We start from the raw sequence: 22,214 nt of genomic DNA, 5'->3' as shown, positions 1-22,214 counted from the left end.
TATATTTTTTTTTTTTTTAAATAAACAAACAAACCATAAATAATTAATAAAATTAACTATAATATAATGAAATTAGGTCGCTTCTGTCCTTGTCTGAGGCTGAGAAAGTAGCTTGTGCTTTTATTTTTAATTTTGACTAGACTACTGTAATGATAGGGCTCTGCGTTCTTAGGCATTAATTCCTCCCACCGCAAGGTAGTCATGTAGTCTGTGAATTAAGCCACTTATTAATTAATAATATCCCAATTCTATTCTATTACATTGTTGCGCTGATTAAGGGGCTGCAGCTCCAGACATTTAAAGGGACATGCTTCCTTTTATTAATAATGGGTCTTATTAAATGTTATTTCTTAGAATGTGTATATAAATAATTAAACGATTTCAGTTTACTAATAGGGACACATATTTTGTCAACAATATATATTTTTTGAAACACAAAAAAGAAAAAACAGCACTGATTCCCGGAACAATTTATGTTAAACAATTTAATAAAGAACCTCAATGCTGTATGTTAAATTATTAAAATGAATTATTAAAATTAACTTCAAATGTGTTGAAACATTTAATAAAGCCCTGCACCACTGATGAGTAATTCACAGAGAGCAGATTAACTGTATCATCTAATATTATTTTCAGTTTGAAGATATTCATTTGCCCTTAGAGAACAAACTAAATGTGCAAAACTATCCTGGTCATTTGCATCTGTACAACTGTCCAAGATCTTTACCAGATATTCCCTTCTCAGTTGACCTGCTGTAGAAATTGCTCCTGCATTTATTACATTTGATCAGAAATGCATATAGTTTGGGATTATCTTTTTTTTCCCAGGGGAAAATTAACATAAACAAATTAATGTCTCTCAATGTTTCTTGAAACACATTAATTTATTCAATCAAATACTCATACTCATACACATTAGTTTTAATTTTTCTAATAAGTAAAAGGGTAACGCGTTGATTTCTTAATTCAATTAATTTATCTAGGGCACAGCAGTTGAACTACAATTGAAAAAAAGCAGGACTCAGAATAGGTGCATTTACACTGCCATTTCTGATTCGGATCAAATCCATAGGAACATTTGATCACAATCCTGTGGTGCGTTTGCACTGCCATTTGATCAGGATCAACTTTCAGCCAACACAGGGGTCCTCGCATGCACACCAGCATGCTAGTCCAAACTTCATTATATGCATATATTAAATTAGTCCTTTATAACAAGGCTATATCAAAAACTGTTGTTTTAAATCGTTTCCCATTAATCTAACAAGTAAAACCAACGCATTTTAAATACATATACAATTTTTTTTTGCAAACATAAAATCATGCCTCGGTTCCACTGGCTTAAGCGTCTGTGCCGTGCCATGTCATGTCATGCTGGAGCTTTTTTTGTAAAACCAGGCCGTTGTGAAGTCCATCCCCTCTTATGGGAGGAGCAGAGCGATTGTGGGTTTGGTTTGTGTGTCGTTTTAAAAACAAAGACAGAGAACAACACTACGAGCGATAGAGCCTGACGTGGAAAGGACTTTTGTGTCTATTTTATTCTTTATGTTTTACATGATTGTAAACAGTGTAATAAATACACGTATGTGTTAAGAGATATTAGGAAGAGCTAAACATGTATAGACAACATTATATTCAGACAAGCACGTTCCCATAATATGTTTCCATGTGCAACAATAACAATACATTTTTGCTATTTAGTATTATTATCATCATTTGTGCTAGTATATATGTATTTTAAATGGCACAACGTGACTCCCTTAACTTATTACTCTTTCTGCAGATTTGTAACTGCAAACAATACTTTTTGCCGTATTATTTATAATTTACTTAGACGTCCTCTACCCAGGGTTACAGTTACAGCTGAAAAAAAATACATGTTTCACGATTAATCATACAGTAACGGCAGCAACAATATAGCAGGTTATAATTTAACTATAGTGTGCACATTTCAGTCATGGCGTTTATGGACTTATGGATGCATTTATTAAACCAGTCCTTAATGTTTTAGAGGGAAACCCAGATCTGCTGTATTTATTTAGTCATTAACTTGTAAATGGGCACATGTTAACTGAATCGTGTTCGGCTTCCTACTGATTGTCTCTGCGATTGTCCCCGCACACCATTCACAAAACGACAGCCTGAAACACCGTCCAGTAGTTCATAAAATATTATGCTACCGATCCAATTATTATCCTTCAGTTTATCTTTAACTAGTCAGGGAACTGCACTGGGGGTCCTGTGAAATCCAAGTTTTAATACACTCGGATATTAACTGTAAGCAGTGATTGTTTCTGTACGTGGATTTCACTCCATGCTGCTAATAAAACTAATTTCTTTGTGATCCCACACGGCACATGAGATTATATCTTCCGACATAATGTAGCTGATCTCTTCCCTGTCTTCCTGCAAGTCAAGCACACATCTTGCTTCTGAAAGTGAAGTATTTCCTTGGTGGGCGTGACACACGCTCACAGCCACGTCTGGCAGCAGATAGTTAACCGCCCAGATTCTTAAGCCAGTGGAAACACCCGTTTAAGCATCCAGGGCCAGACGTGTCCGCCAGTGTAAACGGGGCATAAGTTACTTTCCGCATCTCCCTGAGAGGTACATTTGATTACAACACACTGCCAGCGTCCCACAGCAGACTTCTCAGTCCACAAGCCAGGAGAGGTGAGTGTTTACTCTGAGTTGAAGGAACTTGAACAATGCTGCTCCTGCTGCATGCAACAGACAGAACACGATGATGTCAACTTTCCTGGCTAAGGAAAGTGCACTGAGGGGTCTGGGACACTGACAGTGTGCTATTATGTAGATTTCTGTAGCATACAAATCTAATACAATTATCAGATACATTCAGAAGATGGGATTGTGTATGTTTTCATTTTTATTATGTTAGGATTTACCCTTTACCTGCTGTGGTAGAATTTCTGCACTGATGTCCAGTTTGTTACAGAACAGTTTATTTTCTACTATGAAGCACTAACACAGAGGTTATAATATTATCATAATCGCACCTAGGAAAATCTCAGATATCATTATTAAAACACACTGCATATCAACTGATCAGCCATACCTCTGCAGCAATGACGGTGAGTGTTGCTGAAGCCACGTTGACCGTCACTGGCATCCACTCATTTTTGTCTTTGGAAAGAAGCACCGCTTCTAAAGCCACATTTATTATATCCATACCTGGAAAGGTACAGTTGAGACATGTTTATTCCTCCGAGGGGCCATGTAGGATCATAACATTCAATACAAAAGTGTAATCTCATTAAATCTTATTCATAAGCAGAAGCCATAGCAATGGAGCCTACAGCAATATTGTGTATGCACTAAATGCCATAACATCCTCTCAAAGAAAAAGTGTTCTGATCAATACTGCTAACAAGCGAGCTATTGTTAGTCTGAGTATTACATTCTACAGCATTAGCAGGATCAATGAGCCCTCTTAATGTGTCCTTTCTGTCAAAATTGAAAATGTAGAAATCAAGTATCACATTAAAAAAGCTAACAAATAACTATCTTGTTAAAGATGCATGATGTTTGGTGCTTGGTGCAAGGTATGTACTGTGAACGTTGTGAACTAAGTCAGTATAGATTTGTTTACATTTCTACTATTCAAGATTAATTTATAAATACAGAGAGATACACTGAGGAAGGGCTCCACCAACTTTGGTGGATCTAATAACAGAGTAGCATCTTTGATTAAACACATTTCTACATATTATTTGGCAGACATTTCTGTTCAGTTACCAGATGCATTATACATGATACATTTAGTAATTTTCACTATGGAAATACACCGATCAGCCATAACATTATGACCACCTGCCTAATATTGTGTAGGTCCCCCTTTTGCCACCAAAACAGCCCTGACCCATCGAGGCATGGACTCCACTAGACCTCCACTAGGTGTGCTGTGGTATCTGGCACCAAGATGTTAGCAGCAGATCCTTTAAGTCCTGTAAGTTGCGAGGTGGGGCCTCCATTGAACGGACTTGTTTGTCCAGGACATCCCACAGATTGAGATCTGGGGAATTTGGATACCAAGTCAACACCTTGAACTCGTGATTCATCTGACCAGGCCACCTTCTTCCATTGCTCCGTGGTCCAGTTCTGATGCTCACGTGCCCATTGTAGGTGCTTTCGGCAGTGGACAGGGGTCAGCATGGGCACCCTGACTGGTCTGCTGCTATGCAGCCCCATACACAACAAACTGCAATGCACTGTGTGTTCTGACACCTTTCTATCAGAACCAGCATTAACTTTTTCAGCAATTTGAGCTACAGTAGCTCATCTGTTGGATCGGACCACATGGGCCAGCCTTCGCTCCCTATGTGCATCAATGAGCCTTGGCCACCCATGACCCTGTCGCCGGTTCACCGCTTTTCCTTCCGTGGACCACTTTTGATAGGTACTCACCACTGCAGACTGGGAACACCCCACAAGAGCTGCAGCTTTGGAGATGCTCTGACCCAGTCATCTAGCCATCACAATTTGGCCCTTGTCAAAGTCGCTCAGATCCTTACGCTTGCCCATTTTTCCTGCTTCTAACACATCAACTTTGAAGTCAAAATGTTCACTTGCTGCCTAATATATCCCACCCACTGACAGGTGCCATGATAACGAGATTATCAGTGTTATTCACTTCACCTGTCAGTGGTCATAATGTTATGGCTGATCGGTGTATATTTACAAACAGTAACAAGTATTCTCCGCACCAAATTACAAATGTGTGTGAAGTATAAATAAAAGCATTCCTTACCAAAAGTTTCCTTACCTACAGGTTTAGCCACAGGGACATTGCCCAGATACTGAACCTGGAACCGCTGTACTAGCTCATTTTTAGGAGCAGGAAATTCTGAACAGAGGAAAATAAAAATGTAGTAGGTGTAGTGTTTTTACAAGCATTTACAGTCGTGGATTTTGTCCTTTTTTAATCATCCAGAGTTACAGCCCAGTGTGGTTTGAAGAACAAATATAGAGAAACTCTTAGAAATATTATTTTTTTATGCTTTGTATTTTAGTAGAAAGTTATATTTATTTTACAAAGGAATTGTTACCAGATAATCTAGAATGATGCTCATACATGTCCTACCTTTACATTAGTAATGTTGTACAGTAGTCAGAGCACATCATTTCATATTAACATGCAACATTAAGTAGACAACCTTATATTGCATTCAAGCCTAAATTTAACCTAGTCTTCAGGTAAAACTCTTAACACCAATCACTTCAATGATATGTGATTGTTTTCATACCAAATGCAGTTTTAATAACTAGACCAGCACCTCAACATATGTGAGTGATATGTTCCTAAGACTCTCAAGGAAGTAGAAATTTGCAAATAAGGATTTTTTTTCCGATTATACTGCCCCTACTTAATATGCAACCTTCATATTGCCTCATGCTTAACAGTAAACCTTAGAGTTCAACCAGTGAAAACCAAATAAAAATGTGAATAAAAACAAAAAGTATACATAGCCTACATGAGAAAAATACCAGAAGGAAACTTAAAGCTGTATTTATAAATTTAACTGAGCACCCTATATATACTGTACATACTCAAGACAATGTTTATAAAGCACAGAAATCCATATGCATTTACAAAATCACAAATGAAATTCCATATAAAGAGTCAACAAACTGACTTGCAACAAAAACTTTGCTTTTAATGGAACGTAAAGTGGTGACACCAGCTTATCTAATATTTCATATTTCTGTAATAGTCATCACTTTCTTTGATCTATTTGAAATTCACTTGATGATTTTCTTTTAGAAAACATGGTTAAGTGAAAAATTATAGCAAGTACACGTTAATTTTACTAATCGAAAATATGTATTTTACTCCAATATATTGCCACAGAATGACATTTGTCTTGCTTATACTGAAGAGTACAGTGCATTGTGAACAGAAGTTTACCTTGGAAAGGAATATCGACAAGTTTGGAGGGGTCGATGTTGAGCCTGTTCAGACAGGACTTGGATGACTTTCTCTCAGCCATGATCTAAGAGCAGAGGAAATAAAGAAAATACACTCCTAATATGACCAAATGTAATACTTTTGTTTTCAGTGTCAATTTACTACACACTACCTCTTTGCACATGATGTGCATTTCTGTTACATCAGAAATTCACATACTGTACAATATATATCTTAAAATTCATTATGGGGCCTCTTCAAATGTTTTTAATGTCTTTGTACTGCAATATTTTCTCATCAAAACGGGCAACTTTAGAACAGCTGTATATAGCATTAGGTGTCAGGGAATTCTATTACAAAATTTCAGTTATCTACAGACCTAATAATCTCTTAGTATGTTTATGGTGGATACATTTTTTTCCACTCTGCCACCAAGCTCATCCTACAATATGTACAATGGAGTTCAGGTCCTGTATGAGGAAAGTAGGGTACTTTTTTTTCATACTTCGATTTAAGATTCTCTTGCAAAATGTTCCAGTGAGTTTGTATTTGAGTGGGTTTGAGATTTGCTTTTCTTCTGTTGGCAATTATAACTTCATTTAAAGCTTTATTTCACCTGTGCTGCAGTTAACATTTTCTCTTGCATTAAAGTAATAACCAACGGGCAATTTCACGTAACATTCCAGGCATTTTCTCTCCCAGTCTGACTGTAAATAGAACACTCCCCACATTTATTTGTGTGATAAATATTTTGATATTGGTTTCCCAGTAGCATTACAAATTGGTTTCCAGACCACGTTTTGTATTTCTGCACACACGTACCTTGGAACAGATGTCATGCATGCTGGTGGCAATGTTCTTTGCTGGAGTGTCACATCTGAATACATGGCATTTCAAAACATGGGTCAGTTTGTCTCTTGCCACATATGCAAAATCCCTGTGGAGGAAAGAGGGAACATTAACACAGAAACGAAAGACAAGAGGGGTTGGATTACCACAACAATGGCTTAGCCAGTGAAGAGCATGAGGAGGGAAACCACAATCACAATTAAATCAGACCTATACACTGAAGTCAGGCTAGAGAGCTGCCAGTTTACCTTTTTCTTTTTTTTTTTTTTTTAGTTTTACACCTGTCACAGGGAAACTACAGCATAGGTTTTTCAATGTCACTGGAATATCTTCCTCTATAATATCTTTTGGCGTATATATTTGGAACTGGACTCCAACAGTAACAGCTACAGAAACGGCTGCAAATTGTTCCTGCGGGCTATAAAAATAGCTGGCTGTACATACTACAAAACATTTTCTACAATACCTCACAAACACTTTCCCAATAAATCCTAAATTCAGTAATTAAAAGTTTTCTTCCATAGGCAATCAGAAGATGGCATTTGTACACCTCTTCCCCCCCAACGAAGTGGGTTATGAATGGAACTGTTCTGTATCCATGGACACATATGAAACAGAGTGGGAGAGGGCAGACTGAACTGGTGGGCTACATGATCACCACAGGAACACCACAGCTTCTATGGAGTGGAGATGGATAGTGTGAAGGTGGACACAGTGACTGCAGTACACTACCTCTCCCTGTGTCCCAGATTGCAGCAGAAAAAAAAAACAGGAAACAGAAAAAATAAGAGTGTAAAGAAATAAAAACAAACATAACACCATTGGTGAACCCTTCATTTATTTATTTTCTTCTTTTTTTAGAAAGCAAGACAGGCTTCTTGTTACACATTTAATCAGTGTTGCGTTTACAATGTCATTTAAAAATTATTAATTTCATAAATTCGTGCTATAATGAATCCATGCATAGCAGGTTTGTGCAATGCAGTATATGCCTGTATAGGATGCTCTCTAATTCTAAACCAGGAAAACAGTCCTGCTCATTGCTGGATTAACCACTAGGTGGTCTTACCTTAATGATGCTTTGGCAGTTTAATTAGTGGGCTTTTAATTCCATAGAATTTTTCTAAACTCATCTGATTAAGAAAGTACCTGTTTAATATATTTGACTTTGACTTTGTAAATGCAATCTGTAGGAAATAGGAACATTGACATATGTCTGTATTCAATTATTAAAATACAAGAATTAGAATAATGTGACAAAGCATCTGGCTCTTACCATTACAGTATACTCTATTCTCTAAAAACAATGCACATCTTTTTTGTGTAAAATAGAAACAAAAATAAAAAATTACAGCTGTTGACTAACACTGAAGGAAGTTATTAAACTGATTAGTTGAAGACTGTTGAAAAATACATTCTTCCCAACAGATTATTAACATTTTACCGAATTTTACTGACTGAATTTTTGCTGTAGTTAATTGTATGCATTATCCATACCAGTCATCAAAACCAAAAGATAGCATCCACACTACAGAGCCTTACATACTGTAAATGAGAACTGTACTCTAATCCAGTTTCTGTAAGAACATCTTTGCTTTCCTATTTCTTCTTCCTCTGCTCTAATAAGAAAGCTAAACAGGTGAAAGGTATCATAAGTATTCTGTAAATTAAGCAAGAAGTAGCTGCATATTTTACAGCAGCAGGGTCCAGTGTTGAGGTTGTAAACAAAACAATACAATGCTACTGGAAATTCCCGCTACACAGTGAGCTTAGACATGTTACCCAGAAACCATGTCTGGATACTGTGGATTAGAACACAGGTTCCCAAACTGTGGGGTGCAAGACCCTCTGTGTAGGGGAGCAGGTAAAGGACTGAATGGTTAAAAAGTCAAGACTAGACACACAAAACCCACGAGGGGAAGCCACAACCGTTCAATGCTGCCCTGCTGAAATCAAACTGTATAAACAGATTTGTTTTACATCGAACTATCTCTGTGAAACAATTTTTTCCACACTGACACACATTAAAAACAAACTACAGTCGCTACTCACAAGAGTAGAAATCAGGTCTCGGTTATTAGATTATTGCATATCCAGTCATGGCCAATCAGAATAGAGGACTGTCGTGTAGCACTGTCTGTGTGCCGCTTATTGTTAGCTTCAGACCAAAATACACAGCAGTTTATGTGAGGTGATAATTACAGTAAAATAAATACATAAGAATAATTTGCAGCTCCTAAATGTCAACGAGTAATGGGAAATGAGATCACAAATATTTTCGAAACGCATTAACAAAAAATTAAATCAATGAGTTTTCGCAATTCAACATCAACAACAACTGAGGCAGACAACTATGAAGTCCCTGGCTAAACATCTGGAGTTCAGAGGTATGCGAAGAAAATATATTTTTTTAAACTTCCCTTGATTGTGCAGATGGTAGGCTAATCTGGGGTGTCGTGTGTAGACGTGTTTCTACTTTGTTTATTCAAGTTTATTAAATTAAATATTTTGTATTATAAAGATGTTATACACAGATCAGTCATAACATTATGACCACCTGCCTAATATTGTGTAGGTCCCCCTTTTGCTGCCAAAACAGCCCTGACCTGTCGAGGCATGGACTCCTCTAATCTGTCACCAAGACATTAGCAGCAGATCATTTAAGTCCTGTAAATTGCGAGGTGGGGCTTCCATGGATCGGACTTGTTTGTCCAGCACATCCCACAGATGCTCGATTGGATTGAGATATGGGAAATTTGGAGGCCAAGTCAACACCCTGAACTCGTGATTCATCAGACCAGGCCACCTTCTTCCATTGCTCCGTGGTCCATTTCTGATGCTCACGTGTCCATTGTAGGTGCTTTCGGCAGTGGACAGGGGTCAGCATGGGCACCCTGACTGGTCTGCTGCTATGCAGCCCCATACACAACAAACTGCGATGCACTGTGTGTTCTGACACCTTTCTATCAGAACCAGCATTAACTTTTTCAGCAATTTGAGCTACAGTAGCTCATCTGTTGGATCGGACCACACGGGCCAGCCTTCGCTCCCTATGTGCATCAATGAGCCTTGGCCACCCATGACCCTGTTGCCGGTTCACCGCTTTTCCTTCCGTGGACCACTTTTGATAGGTACTCACCACTGCAGACTGGGAACACCCCACAAGAGCTGCAGTTTTGGAGATGCTCTGACCCAGTTGTCTAGCCATCACAATTTGGCCCTTGTCAAAGTCGCTCAGATCCTTTGCAAATACGCTTGTTTGTTCAGAACAACCTAATGATTAATCCAGTATATACATGTATATATATTTGATGTTCTATCAAACACAGAGAAGTTCAGATCCGATGATGCAAAATCGTTGCTTATTAGTACACTGTAAACAGAGTTTTCCATCTTGACATTTTGAGCTCTCTACAAGTGTGTGTTGCTTCTACCAAAACGTGGATGGTCTTGTTTTGATCAGTAGACTGTCTGGTTCTTTCAGTGAGCAGTATTAGTTGGAGTAAAAATAGGTTCATGCATAGAGTTTGGGAACCTCTGAATTTAGAACGATGTAAACATTTTAGTTCTTCGACCTAGATTACCTCAACTGGTTTTGGATACAATTTAGTTATCTACTACTGTCAGGACTGTAGATTCTGGAATATAGAAATTATTACAGAGCCTCTTTCATTTAAAAATGAGTCCCTCCCAAATCCCCACAATTCCCAATTTTCCTAAAATATTTCTGTACCACTTTTTACTCCATGCTATGAATATCAGTATGTGAGCCAGGCCACTCATGCTTTGTATGGCTTCATATTGTGCTTTATGATGTATCACATAAATATTAGCTTTGTGTCAAAGGCAGCTCAATATACTTCTGTACACATTAATAAAACAGTTGTGTGTGTCTATTAAATACATCAGACAAAATACTGGATAGCTTCTACATAGTGCTGATTTACAACAGTACCCATACTGCCCCACTTCTGTATCCAGCTCACCTCCCGTTGTCTCTGCCCACACCCCAGACACGGATGCTGACGATTGGCTGTGAGTGCAGCAGCGTCTGGCCAAGGGGGTCAATCAGATTCAGGGTCTCATTCTCCAGGACGAGCAGCATGTCTTTACCCTGCAAACATAAGAAGCACATTACCACTGCAGCACAGACAGCTGTTTACACTATTTGCTAAACAAAAGCATAATTCCACTATTGGGATGGCGTTTTCTGGGTGGGACTGAGACATAGAATTACACAGACTGTGTTAATTGACACTTAAAAAGATACCAGATCTTGTATTAGTTCGAAAGAGATTGATTAATCTTGTGGGGGAGAGAGATGCACTCAAAAAACATGGTCATGTGAAGAATTCTCTGTCAATATCATCAGTCAAGTTGCTGCAACTAAACTAGAACATTTAGGGACATTATCACTGGAAAACACTGAAAACGCTTGCACTCTCTACACTGAAAATGCTTGCACCATGTACACTGAAAATGCTTGCGCTCTCTACACTGAAATTGCTTGCACCATGTACACTGAAAATGCTTGCACTGTGTACACTGAAATTGCTTGCACTGTGTACACTGAAAATGCTTGAACCATGTACACTGAAATCATGACCAGATAGGTGACGTCAAAATATAAGTTCTCCCACGCAGCAAGGTATTGCCTGTGTAAATTGTAAATGCCTGTGTATATTGTAAATTAGAAGTTGTAAAATGTATTATATTTTGAATTGCTATGTTTTATGTAAATTGAATTTTTAATGATTGATGCCTTTATTGAACTGTATTTTTGCACTTTGTTTTGCACTTATGTTGTAAGTCACCCTGGGTAAGGGCTTCTGCCAAGAAATAAAAATAATAATAATTATATATTAACTCAAAGTGTAATGTAACTAACCTGTGTAATACATATTAAGTGCAAAGTGCTGGTTTGTCATGCATTTGCTTTCTATACATGGTTATGTACTGTAGCCTATGTATATACAATTAATATAGTTGTATAAATGTGTTGATTAAAACCGGCTAAAGCACAAGCCAAGAATCCAAGCTAGAAACGGATACTTCGGTATTTCCTACTTTCCTGCGAACGCATGGATATAATTTTAGGTCTGTGTGTCCAGTTTGAGGTAATTTGAATTTTTCATTTCCTTAGCATAGCACAATGGAAGGCAATGGTCGCAACTGATAACTTTCAAAAGCTTACTAATATCTGTTTGAGTAGGAAATCTGGCTAAATGCTAAAATACCATAGTAATATCCCTTTATATAACTTATGGCTTAATAATATGTTCCTTAAATTTGTTTTTAGCCCTTATTTGTAATCAATAGTAAAGAGTAATAATACAAAACTTAACACAAAGTTAAGCATGCGTCCACAGAAATTTGCCAACATATTTTTTTTTAATGAAACGCCACACCACCTCCGCCAACTTCCAGACTCACACCATAATGATAGTGAAATGTATATATATATATATATATATATATATTATATTTATATTTATTGGATTCTTGGCTTGTGCTTCAGCTGGCTTTTAATCTATAAGCCTAACAACACATTTATACAACTATATTAATTGTATATACACAGGCTACAGTACATAACCATACATATGTATAGAAAGCAAATGCATGACAAACCAGAGCTTTGCGCTTAAATCTGTATTACACAGGTTAGTTACGTACCACTTTGACTTAATATACAATAATGCTGCGTGGGAGTATTTATATTTTGACATCACCTATCTGGTCTCGATTTCAGTGTACACGGTGCAAGCATTTTCAGTGTAGATAGTGCAAGCGTTTTCATTGTAGAGAGCGCAAGCATTTTCAGTGTATACGGTGCAAGCAATTTCAGTGTAGAGAGCGCAAGCATTTTTAGTGTACACAGTGCAAGCAATTTCTGTGTAGAGAGCGCAAGCATTTTCAGTGTACACGGTGCAAGCATTTTCAGTGTACACGGTGCAAGCAATTTCAGTGTAGAGAGCACAAGCATTTTCAGTGTACACGGTGTAACTGTTTTCAGTGTAGAGAGTGCAAGCTTTTTCAGTGTACCCAGTGCAAGCAATTTCAGTGTAGAGAGTGCAAGCATTTTCAGTGTAGAGAGTGCAAGTGTTTTCCAGTGATAATGTCCCTAACGGCGCCTCATAAACATTCAAAGAAATGCACACCCACATTGCAACATTGCTAAGTATATACATTTTTGTTAACAGTTACAAGAGCTGGGTAGCACTGACCATGATAACATATGATGAAGTAAGACATTGTGCAATGCAGAAGTTCTATTTTACTTAAAATGCTGTTAGAGAATTACACATCTTTCCTTTCACAACTATATCATTCTACAAAGTGCACACAGATCAATGCTCACATAATGAAAACTTCTCCTCATATTGTCTGTACATTCTCAGCAGCTACCCACAACTTCAAATAACAAATGGCACAGGGGCCAGTATATCAAAAGGGTAGAACTACAGTGATTCAATACTTCAGGGAAGTCAATAAATTAATTTATATGTACTATATAGTTGTAGCTAAAAGTATAGTACACCCTTCATGTTCTGTGATTTATTTAAATACTGTTGTTTAATCTGTACTTTTTTACCAATGATTTCTCTTCAGCTTCTTGAACACTGACTCAGCCTTAGAAAGAAAATAAGTAAAAGAAATGCAGTTGACAAAAACAGTGTGCAAAATGTTGACTGCCAACTCACAGAAATCAATGTAAAACATTTACACAACCCTTGTCTTAACTCTGTCTTAGTTCTATCAATTGGAATCTTGATAGTTTTCTCTATGCTATATATGTTATGCAAATGCTATATATTTGGTTTGGGTCTTCTTAAATGAGTTCAGTCAATTCACTGACACTAGTCTTGGCCTCAGGTTGACAAAGAAAAGAGAGTATAAAACAAAATAAGCAATGCCAGTACAATTCCCTTTGTACACATCTGGGTTAAAACAGACGTGGTGAAATGACACTATGGCACTTGGACAAGCACACTCTAGCTATATCCTCTATTTACATGAATGAAGACATAACTACTCTGTGTCACACTGAATCTACCAAAGCACATGTCATACTCTTTGCATACATACCCTGACTCTCTGATGTAATAGTGCCTTTCAGACACACTCAGCCCCCTGCCTGTCTCACTCACCTCTCCCCAGATGCCTGCTGTGTCGTGCAGGTTGTGTTTGTGGTAGGAAAGCTGGCGGATGCAGTTATTGACTGCGATGCTGCTTTTGCCCGGAGCCATGTCCTCTTCTGACATCTCCACCCAGCCCAGAGAGCGCACTGCAAAACACTGGTGAACAATGGACAGTTGTCAGCAGGAGAAGCAAAGGAGTGCTGATAACAATTTAACTGAATACATTTGTCTAATTTTTGCATTCCAGTGTGCCTATGTAATAATCTTGAATACCTGGCACTGCAGACTTTCAGTTTAGCTAGGTTCTAAAGGTCAATCCAGAATACCTGTATTTCTAAAAACTGGGAAGTTGTTGATCTATGAAGCAACTTGATCTATGTAATGGCAAATTACCTCTAAATTACTGAATTTATCAAAATGCTTGTATATCTGATCAGAATTAAGAATTTACTAGGCTTTATAAATTAATGACTCAAGGGTGACCTATAAAGCCTGAAGGACTGGAGCTCTCCAGGATCAGGCATGGAGGTCCCCTGCCTGCAGAGTCCTGTCAGACAGGCATGTTTGGACAGACATGTGAGTGCAATTAATGCTATATAGTATACGTACTGGTTGGATATTTTCTAAGTTGTCAAACTTCCAGAATTTTCAAGAGACATCCTTGACTGAGAAATACTAGAACTTTAAAGTCAACTGAACAGTCTTACCACCAAAATAATTGCCTTATTAGCACTAAGATCATGCAGCGATTGCTTGCTTTATCACATGTTGTAGCTCTGCTTTTAATGACTGATCTAATTTTGTAGAGTCCAGTTCCACATCCCTGTACAGACAACTCATAGTGGGGTCAATGTGCATTGTACACACATTTAGCAATATTTGTATACACATTTTAATGATTGTTACATCTTGAAATTTGAAAAGGTGTCACTGAAACCTTGCATATTTCAGTGCCATTATAATCCCACACCGAACCCCCCAAGCCTGTCTCTCTATCTCTTGTGTATATATAGTATATATTTCAGTATAGAAGTGTGTAATAGTGTGATCTACTTCTCCAATAATAAAACAAATCTATTTAGCTATTCTATTTATTTGTACTAAAGAGTACAAATAAACCACATACTTCTGCATTTCTATACGGTGCATAGGGAGGCAGAGTACATAGAGACAGAGAGAAAGTTGTTTAAGGGGGGAGGGGATAAAATGCTCACTTCTGCTGTCTGAGTGTGATGCATTACAAGGAGAGTGCAGACAGTGAGCTGGACAAGTTTTCAGCTACACATCTTCCATGTGGACATATTATTTATGTATTAACCAGTAAAGGAAGAGATCAGGAAAGACATGAAGCCAACAAATGATACATAAGGAAATAAATTATAATGTTTTTGTTAATATATTACAAATAGAAATATAGTTCAGATGAGCTTTAATGTATTGATGGTTTGTTGGTAGAAAATCCCAGATTGACATTCTCCTTCAGTGCGTATTGTGTCTGGAAGGGCGTGGTACCTTTGCTTCCACATCAGTGGTGATCGAGCCCAGCTTGTCTTCCTCTTCTGTTTGCGAGCAGCTGGGAAAAAGAAGAGAAGCCACACTGTCACAACCACAGCCCCTCTGAAGAAGAACTGACTAAAAATTAACTGGATGAAGCAAGGTCATTCATTTTGTTCTGAAGCAGTAGTAAAATAAAAAGGGCTGACATCCTGTAAGGTTATTTTACTGTCAAATTTTTTATTTTGGGAACATCAAGTATATACAACAAACAAACAATTAAATGTATGCTGTTGTGTATCTGGAGAGACATTATTGATTAAGGTCAGCATGCACACATTAAATTGTAGGAACAGATGCTTGAAGCTCAATTTGAAAAATATGTGGTGGAAAATGGTGGAAATCAATCATATTTCATATGCACGTATCCTTTGCACATACACAATCAACTGATCTACATTTGTTGCTTTCTACTTCTAATTAGCTTTTTTTCAACTTCAGTCTAATAAATTATGAGGTACATTGTAACTTCTTGATATAATGTTAAATAAAATATATGTTGATAAATGTTTGACTATCACAATTTTCTGAAAATGTACATTTTGGAAGAAAAGATTCCAAAAGATTCAATTTAAAAATGTAAATATGTGCCTGTCAAGGGTGTTTAATATTGTATTGATAGGTATATATGAAGCCTATTAAAATGTAGGAATAATAAAATTACAATGCACAGGAATCAAAAGCTCTGAAAATTCAACCACAGTGCTTCCTTTACTAAAAGCATATTTAAATACACAGAAAGTGAAACGGTATAGAGATCAATGTTATTATTATGATTTATGTGTTAGCTGTTTTCACTAAATTTAGAAAACAAAATGTAGGCTATATAAACATTCTATTCTATATTTAGTGACAACAGCTAAGACATTCTTCTTATAATAAAATTGTAATATTTTCTTCATACCATTACTCACTTATGGATCAATAACCTGGTAAAAAAATACAAAAATGACATAGTAACTACATACAACACAAAAGGACCATGGAAAGATGTCTGCTTGGAATTACAAGAAAAAAAAAAAAAAAAATTATATGGCATCACTGAAAAAGTGAAAATGTTAAAATGGCAATGGGCCAGTCACTCAGTTGCAAGAACAGACAAAGATGGACAAAATAATCTATCAAATGGCTCCCAAGAGATGAAAAAATACCTAGTAGAAGAATACTACACACAAGATAGGAAGATGAAAGCAGAAGCTCTGCTTTTGTGACCTGGAAAAGAGATGTATCAAAACAAGTAGAAATGTCTTGAGGAGGCCCTCATCTAGCAGTGGATCAATAAAGGCTGCTGCTGATGATGATATTATATATTTCCATAATGTTTTCAATTATGCATTATCACTAATACATTAAATAATACAGATTCTAAATAATAATAATCATGATCATTATCATCAACATCAAATTTTACATGATGCATCTTTCATCTTTAAAATGATTACAGGCTTATTATCATGGTTGAGAGTAGTGATAAGGGTTTATTTATTCTAAGCATTAGACAAGGATAATAGTCACATTAGCACACACAGCTGTATTGCACTGCATTCTCTCAGACAAACAATGGACTCCCAGCTGGAGACTCAGAGGGTGGCATTGTAAATGGACATTACTCTAAATGATTTAACTCTGCTTTTCAGCCCAGCTGTGGATTGTTACATTGCTTAAGAGGAAAACCTTTGTTAACAAGTATTTTATTGCTTGAATACAGTACATAGGTTATTCAGTTACTAGTGCTGGATGAATGTTTGGCAAATATTATCATTTGAAATGTGGATTGTGCTCATCTATAGGATATTTTACCCCTCTAGTACTAAAGCATTACATTTTAAGTACTTTAATTGAATGCCATACAATATTATCTTTTATGATTAATTTGGTTGTAATTAATCAGTTATTAACCGTTGATGTTAGCAAAATAGTATCCTGTGAAATGCAGTTTGCCTAGGAATGGAAAATTGAGTATTTTACATTTTAAACCGAGTTCATAATAGTGAGTATTCAAGTACTCACTTCAGACAAAAAGTTGTGATATATACTGCACAAGTCCTATTGTTGAGTTTTGCTCTAATCCTCAAGAAACTACCAGAAGACAGACCCTTTCTCTAAATAATGAAGGTGGTATACATTTTAGGGGAAGTTTAAAAGTTTTAAAAAAGATTCGACTTCTATTACCCAAGATACACTCACCTAAAGGATTATTAGGAACACCATACTAATACTGTGTTTGACCCCCTTTCGCCTTCAGAACTGCCTTAATTCTACGTGGCACTGATTCAACAAGGTGCTGAAAGCATTCTTTAGAAATGTTGGCCCATATTGATAGGATAGCATCTTGCAGTTGATGGAGATTTGTGGGATGCACATCCAGGGCACGAAGCTCCCGTTCCACCACATCCCAAAGATGCTCTATTGGGTTGAGATCTGGTGACTGTGGGGGCCAGTTTAGTACAGTGAACTCATTGTCATGTTCAAGAAACCAATTTGAAATGATTCGACCTTTGTGACATGGTGCATTATCCTGCTGGAAGTAGCCATCAGAGGATGGGTACATGGTGGTCATAAAGGGATGGACATGGTCAGAAACAATGCTCAGGTAGGCCGTGGCATTTAAACGATGCCCAATTGGCACTAAGGGGCCTAAAGTGTGCCAAGAAAACATCCCCCACACCATTACACCACCACCACCAGCCTGCACAGTGGTAACAAGGCATGATGGATCCATGTTCTCATTCTGTTTACGCCAAATTCTGACTCTACCATCTGAATGTCTCAACAGAAATCGAGACTCATCAGACCAGGCAACATTTTTCCAGTCTTCAACTGTCCAATTTTGGTGAGCTTGTGCAAATTGTAGCCTCTTTTTCCTATTTGTAGTGGAGATGAGTGGTACCCGGTGGGGTCTTCTGCTGTTGTAGCCCATCCGCCTCAAGGTTGTACGTGTTGTGGCTTCACAAATGCTTTGCTGCATACCTCGGTTGTAACGAGTGGTTATTTCAGTCAAAGTTGCTCTTCTATCAGCTTGAATCAGTCGGCCCATTCTCCTCTGACCTCTAGCATCAACAAGGCATTTTCGCCCACAGGACTGCCGCATACTGGATGTTTTTCCCTTTTCACACCATTCTTTGTAAACCCTAGAAATGGTTGTGCGTGAAAATCCCAGTAACTGAGCAGATTGTGAAATACTCAGACCGGCCCGTCTGGCACCAACAACCATGCCACGCTCAAAATTGCTTAAATCACCTTTCTTTCCCATTCAGACATTCAGTTTGGAGTTCAGGAGATTGTCTTGACCAGGACCACACCCCTAAATGCATTGAAGCAACTGCCATGTGATTGGTTGGTTAGATAATTGCATTAATGAGAAATTGAACAGGTGTTCCTAATAATACTTTAGGTGAGTGTATATTATTTATTTTCTTTGTAAGTTCTCAAGTATTAAATTGAGCGCTAATTGCTGCAGTATGGAAACCCACAGTGTAAACATTGATACCATGAGACACTTCCCCATATCTCTTATGAAAATCAAAATGGACACCAAAAAAACAGGATCCAGAATCAAACTGTAATGTACCTTAGGTTGATGGAAGCATAGCGCAGTGTTGCTCCCTCAAACTCCTTCAAGCTGCGGTCTGAGGACACATCATCTGCCTGCAGGTCCTGACACAGAAATCAGAATTCAGTTCCACATCCCTATACACACAACTCAGCGTGGGGTCCAGATGTACTGTAGGTACATTTATATTCCCACAGCAATCACTTACACTTGTTTTAAACAAGAAATACATATATTAACCCTTTACTGACAGCCCCATTTTCACCTGGTGGTAATTTCTTAGAATGGACATTATAATGAGTACAGGTTTGTGACACCTATCAAATGAAACTAGACAACCTGTACTATAATATTCTGCACAGTTGATTATGATTAGACAAACTATATTATAATACTACCAAGTTTTTTCACAAAAAACAAAAATGTGTTTTGAAGTTTTATAGTCTATGGGAAATTGTTATTGGAAAATTGTATGTTGAAATATGACTCAAATTGAAATTTGTAGAAGTGGTTTGGTGAAAATAGCATAAGAAATGAAGGAAAATGTGCATTTCAAAGAATGTAGCCTATGTTTTTTTGTATGTATGGCACTAGTTTGATCGTATAGTATAATGTGCCACAGCTGTGCAACACACGTCCAGAGGCTCTGAGGAGTGCCCTATACATTTAAAGAAATGCTTTAATCACTTTTTGGGAAAAAGTTTTTAAAGATCTCTGTTAGTTACAAGTTTTTAGTTTTTGTCTTTTTATTGCTTGCTCTCCTTAATTGGCTGCTTGTTTTCTTGCTTATTTTGTTGTCTGTCTGTACTATCCTAATGTTTTGCATATTTTTACTGTGTCTGTTTTGACTGTTGCTTGAGTCTGATGCATGGGTATAATAAGAGTGCATTATAAATAAAATGTATAATAATAATGATGATAATAATAATAATAATGTAGTTCAGGAGGTAAAGAAACAGGCGTAGCTTGTGAGACGCACACCAGTTCAAGTAATGGGAAAGGCTGAGTACTCTGTGTGGTTTAAACGGATCCAATGTGCAATATCCTTGATGGACAACTTTTCGGATCCAGAGGCAGCGGCCTGCACCAGCTGAGCGTTTCCATCCTGTCATCACGGCTCCAGTGTGTCTCTCTTCAGTGCTCTGCGTCATTGTCGTGATCGCCATGTGAGTTCAGCTTTGCACATGTTGCAGCAAACTGTCTTCAGTGTAAATTCAATGTAAAGTGATCCTATACTTTCCACGGGTGTAGCTCTATTAGTAGCTGCGCCCCAGGTAGACCCAACTAATCAACGATTAATTACATTTTAAGATTTTATAATATTTTAATAATCAACGTTACCGCTAAGTTGTTGCAGCCCCGGTGCTGCTGAGTACTATTGCATCTGTAAGTGTGTTTTAATGATGAGGCGGCTAACGCCCGCTAGTAGGTGACTGGATATCATGCCAAATGAACCGCTGCAACACTGGGTCATAAACGTCATTCACGGGACTTAGTTTTCGTTTCCTTCTCGGTTAATTGCGACAATCCACAACCAAACTACATTGAGAATTTTAATTTTTGATGGTCATGCCTCAGATATTGCCCTGGCACTTGCAACCAAGGCCAGAGAAAATGGGGTTGTGCCTCTCCAGCTCCCATCTCACCTCACCCACTGGACAAGACTGTGTTTGGTGAAGTCAAAAGTAGGGATGCACCAATATGAAAATTCTGGGCTGATACCGATATCTGATATTCATATAACAAGATTGGCCAATACTGATATTTTCAAATTACAACCCCAAATCCGAAAAAGTTGGGACAGTATGGAAAATGCAAAAAAACAAACAAAAAGAGTCATTTGAAAATTCAATTCACCCTGTACTATAATGAAAACACATTGTTAACACATTATTTGTTTAACACATTGTTTTACTTTGTGAATTTAATTTATTTTTGAAAATATAAACTAATTTCAAATCTGATGACTGCAACACACTCCAAAAAAGTTGGGACAGTCGACTGTTTACCACTGTGTAACTTCAGCTTTTCTTTTAATAACACTTATTAAGCGTTTGGGCACTGAAGACACCAGTTGGTTAAGTTTAGCAAGTGAAATTTTCCCCCATTCATCCATTATGCATTTCTTCAGCTGCACAACTGTATGGGGCCTTCAATTGCCTTATTTTGCGGTTCATAATGCGCCACACATCGCAGACAGGTCAGAACTGCAGGCAGGCCATGCTAGCACCTGCACTCTCTGCTTACGCAACCATGCACTGTAATCCGGGCAGAATGTGGTTTGGTGTTGTCCTGCTGGAAAATGCAGGGACGTCCCTGGAAAAGACGACGTCTGGATGGCAGCATATGTTGCTCCAAAATATGTATATATCTTTCTGCATTAATGGTGCCCTCACAGATATGCAAGTTACCCATGCCATGGGCACTGACACCCCCCCATATCATGACAGACGCTGGCTTTTGGACCTGACGCTGATAACAGCTTGGATGGTACTATTCCTCTTTGGCCCGGAAAACACAACGGCGGTTTTGTCCAAAAACTGAAATGTTGACTTATCAGAACACAAAACATGATTCCACTGTGCTACTGTCCATCTCAGTTGAGACTGAGCCCAGAGATGTCGTCGGCGCTTCTGGACAGTGTTGATGTATGGCTTCTGCTTTGCATAGTAAAGCCTTAACTTGCATCTGTGGATGCAGCAGCGAATGGTGTTGACTGACAAAGGTTTAACTAAGTATTCCCGAGCCCATGTCAGGATATCCATTAAAGACTCATGATGATTTTTAAGACAGTGACGTCTGAGGGATCGGAGATCACGCGCATTCAGAAGTGGTTTTTGGCCTTGCCATTTACACACCGAGATTTGACCGGATTCCTTGAATCTTTTAATTATATTGTGTACTGTAGAAGTTGAAATGCCCAAAATCCTTCCGATTTGTCTTTGGGGAATGTTGCTCTCCATGTGTTGGATTAGTCGCCGACGCATCTGTTGGCAGATTGGGGAGCCTCGACCCATCCTTGCTCTTGAAGGACTAGGCCTTTTTTGGAGGCTCCTTATATACTATGATTACACGATTGCCTCACCTGTTTCACATCACCTTCTTATTTCAACTTGTCAAATCACTATTAGTCCTAAATTGCCCGTCCCAACTTTTTTGGAATGTGTTGCATGCATCAATTTCAAAATAA

General features: G+C 37.9%; 1 protein-coding gene across 2 annotated transcripts in view; it reads right to left on the bottom strand.

The window, feature by feature from the left end:
- Nucleotides 1–22,214, bottom strand: part of apbb1 (amyloid beta (A4) precursor protein-binding, family B, member 1 (Fe65)) — a 47,894-nt gene that overhangs the window by 5,163 nt on the left and 20,517 nt on the right. The window contains exons 5-12 of one of the 2 annotated variants that reach the window (XM_066699943.1): nt 19,043–19,128; nt 15,430–15,490; nt 13,927–14,073; nt 10,762–10,889; nt 6,749–6,863; nt 5,927–6,011; nt 4,769–4,864; nt 3,077–3,192 (exon numbers count right to left, since the gene is read on the bottom strand). In XM_066699943.1, coding sequence (XP_066556040.1) covers nt 3,077–3,192; nt 4,769–4,864; nt 5,927–6,011; nt 6,749–6,863; nt 10,762–10,889; nt 13,927–14,073; nt 15,430–15,490; nt 19,043–19,128 — 834 coding nt within the window. The remainder of the gene's footprint in view (nt 1–3,076; nt 3,193–4,768; nt 4,865–5,926; nt 6,012–6,748; nt 6,864–10,761; nt 10,890–13,926; nt 14,074–15,429; nt 15,491–19,042; nt 19,129–22,214) is intronic. The other variant, XM_066699944.1, reaches the window with a different exon arrangement.

Source organism: Amia ocellicauda, chromosome 3 (genome assembly GCF_036373705.1).
Source record: "Amia ocellicauda isolate fAmiCal2 chromosome 3, fAmiCal2.hap1, whole genome shotgun sequence".
Lineage (NCBI taxonomy): Eukaryota > Metazoa > Chordata > Actinopteri > Amiiformes > Amiidae > Amia > Amia ocellicauda.
This window is presented reverse-complemented; position numbering and strand designations above follow the sequence as displayed.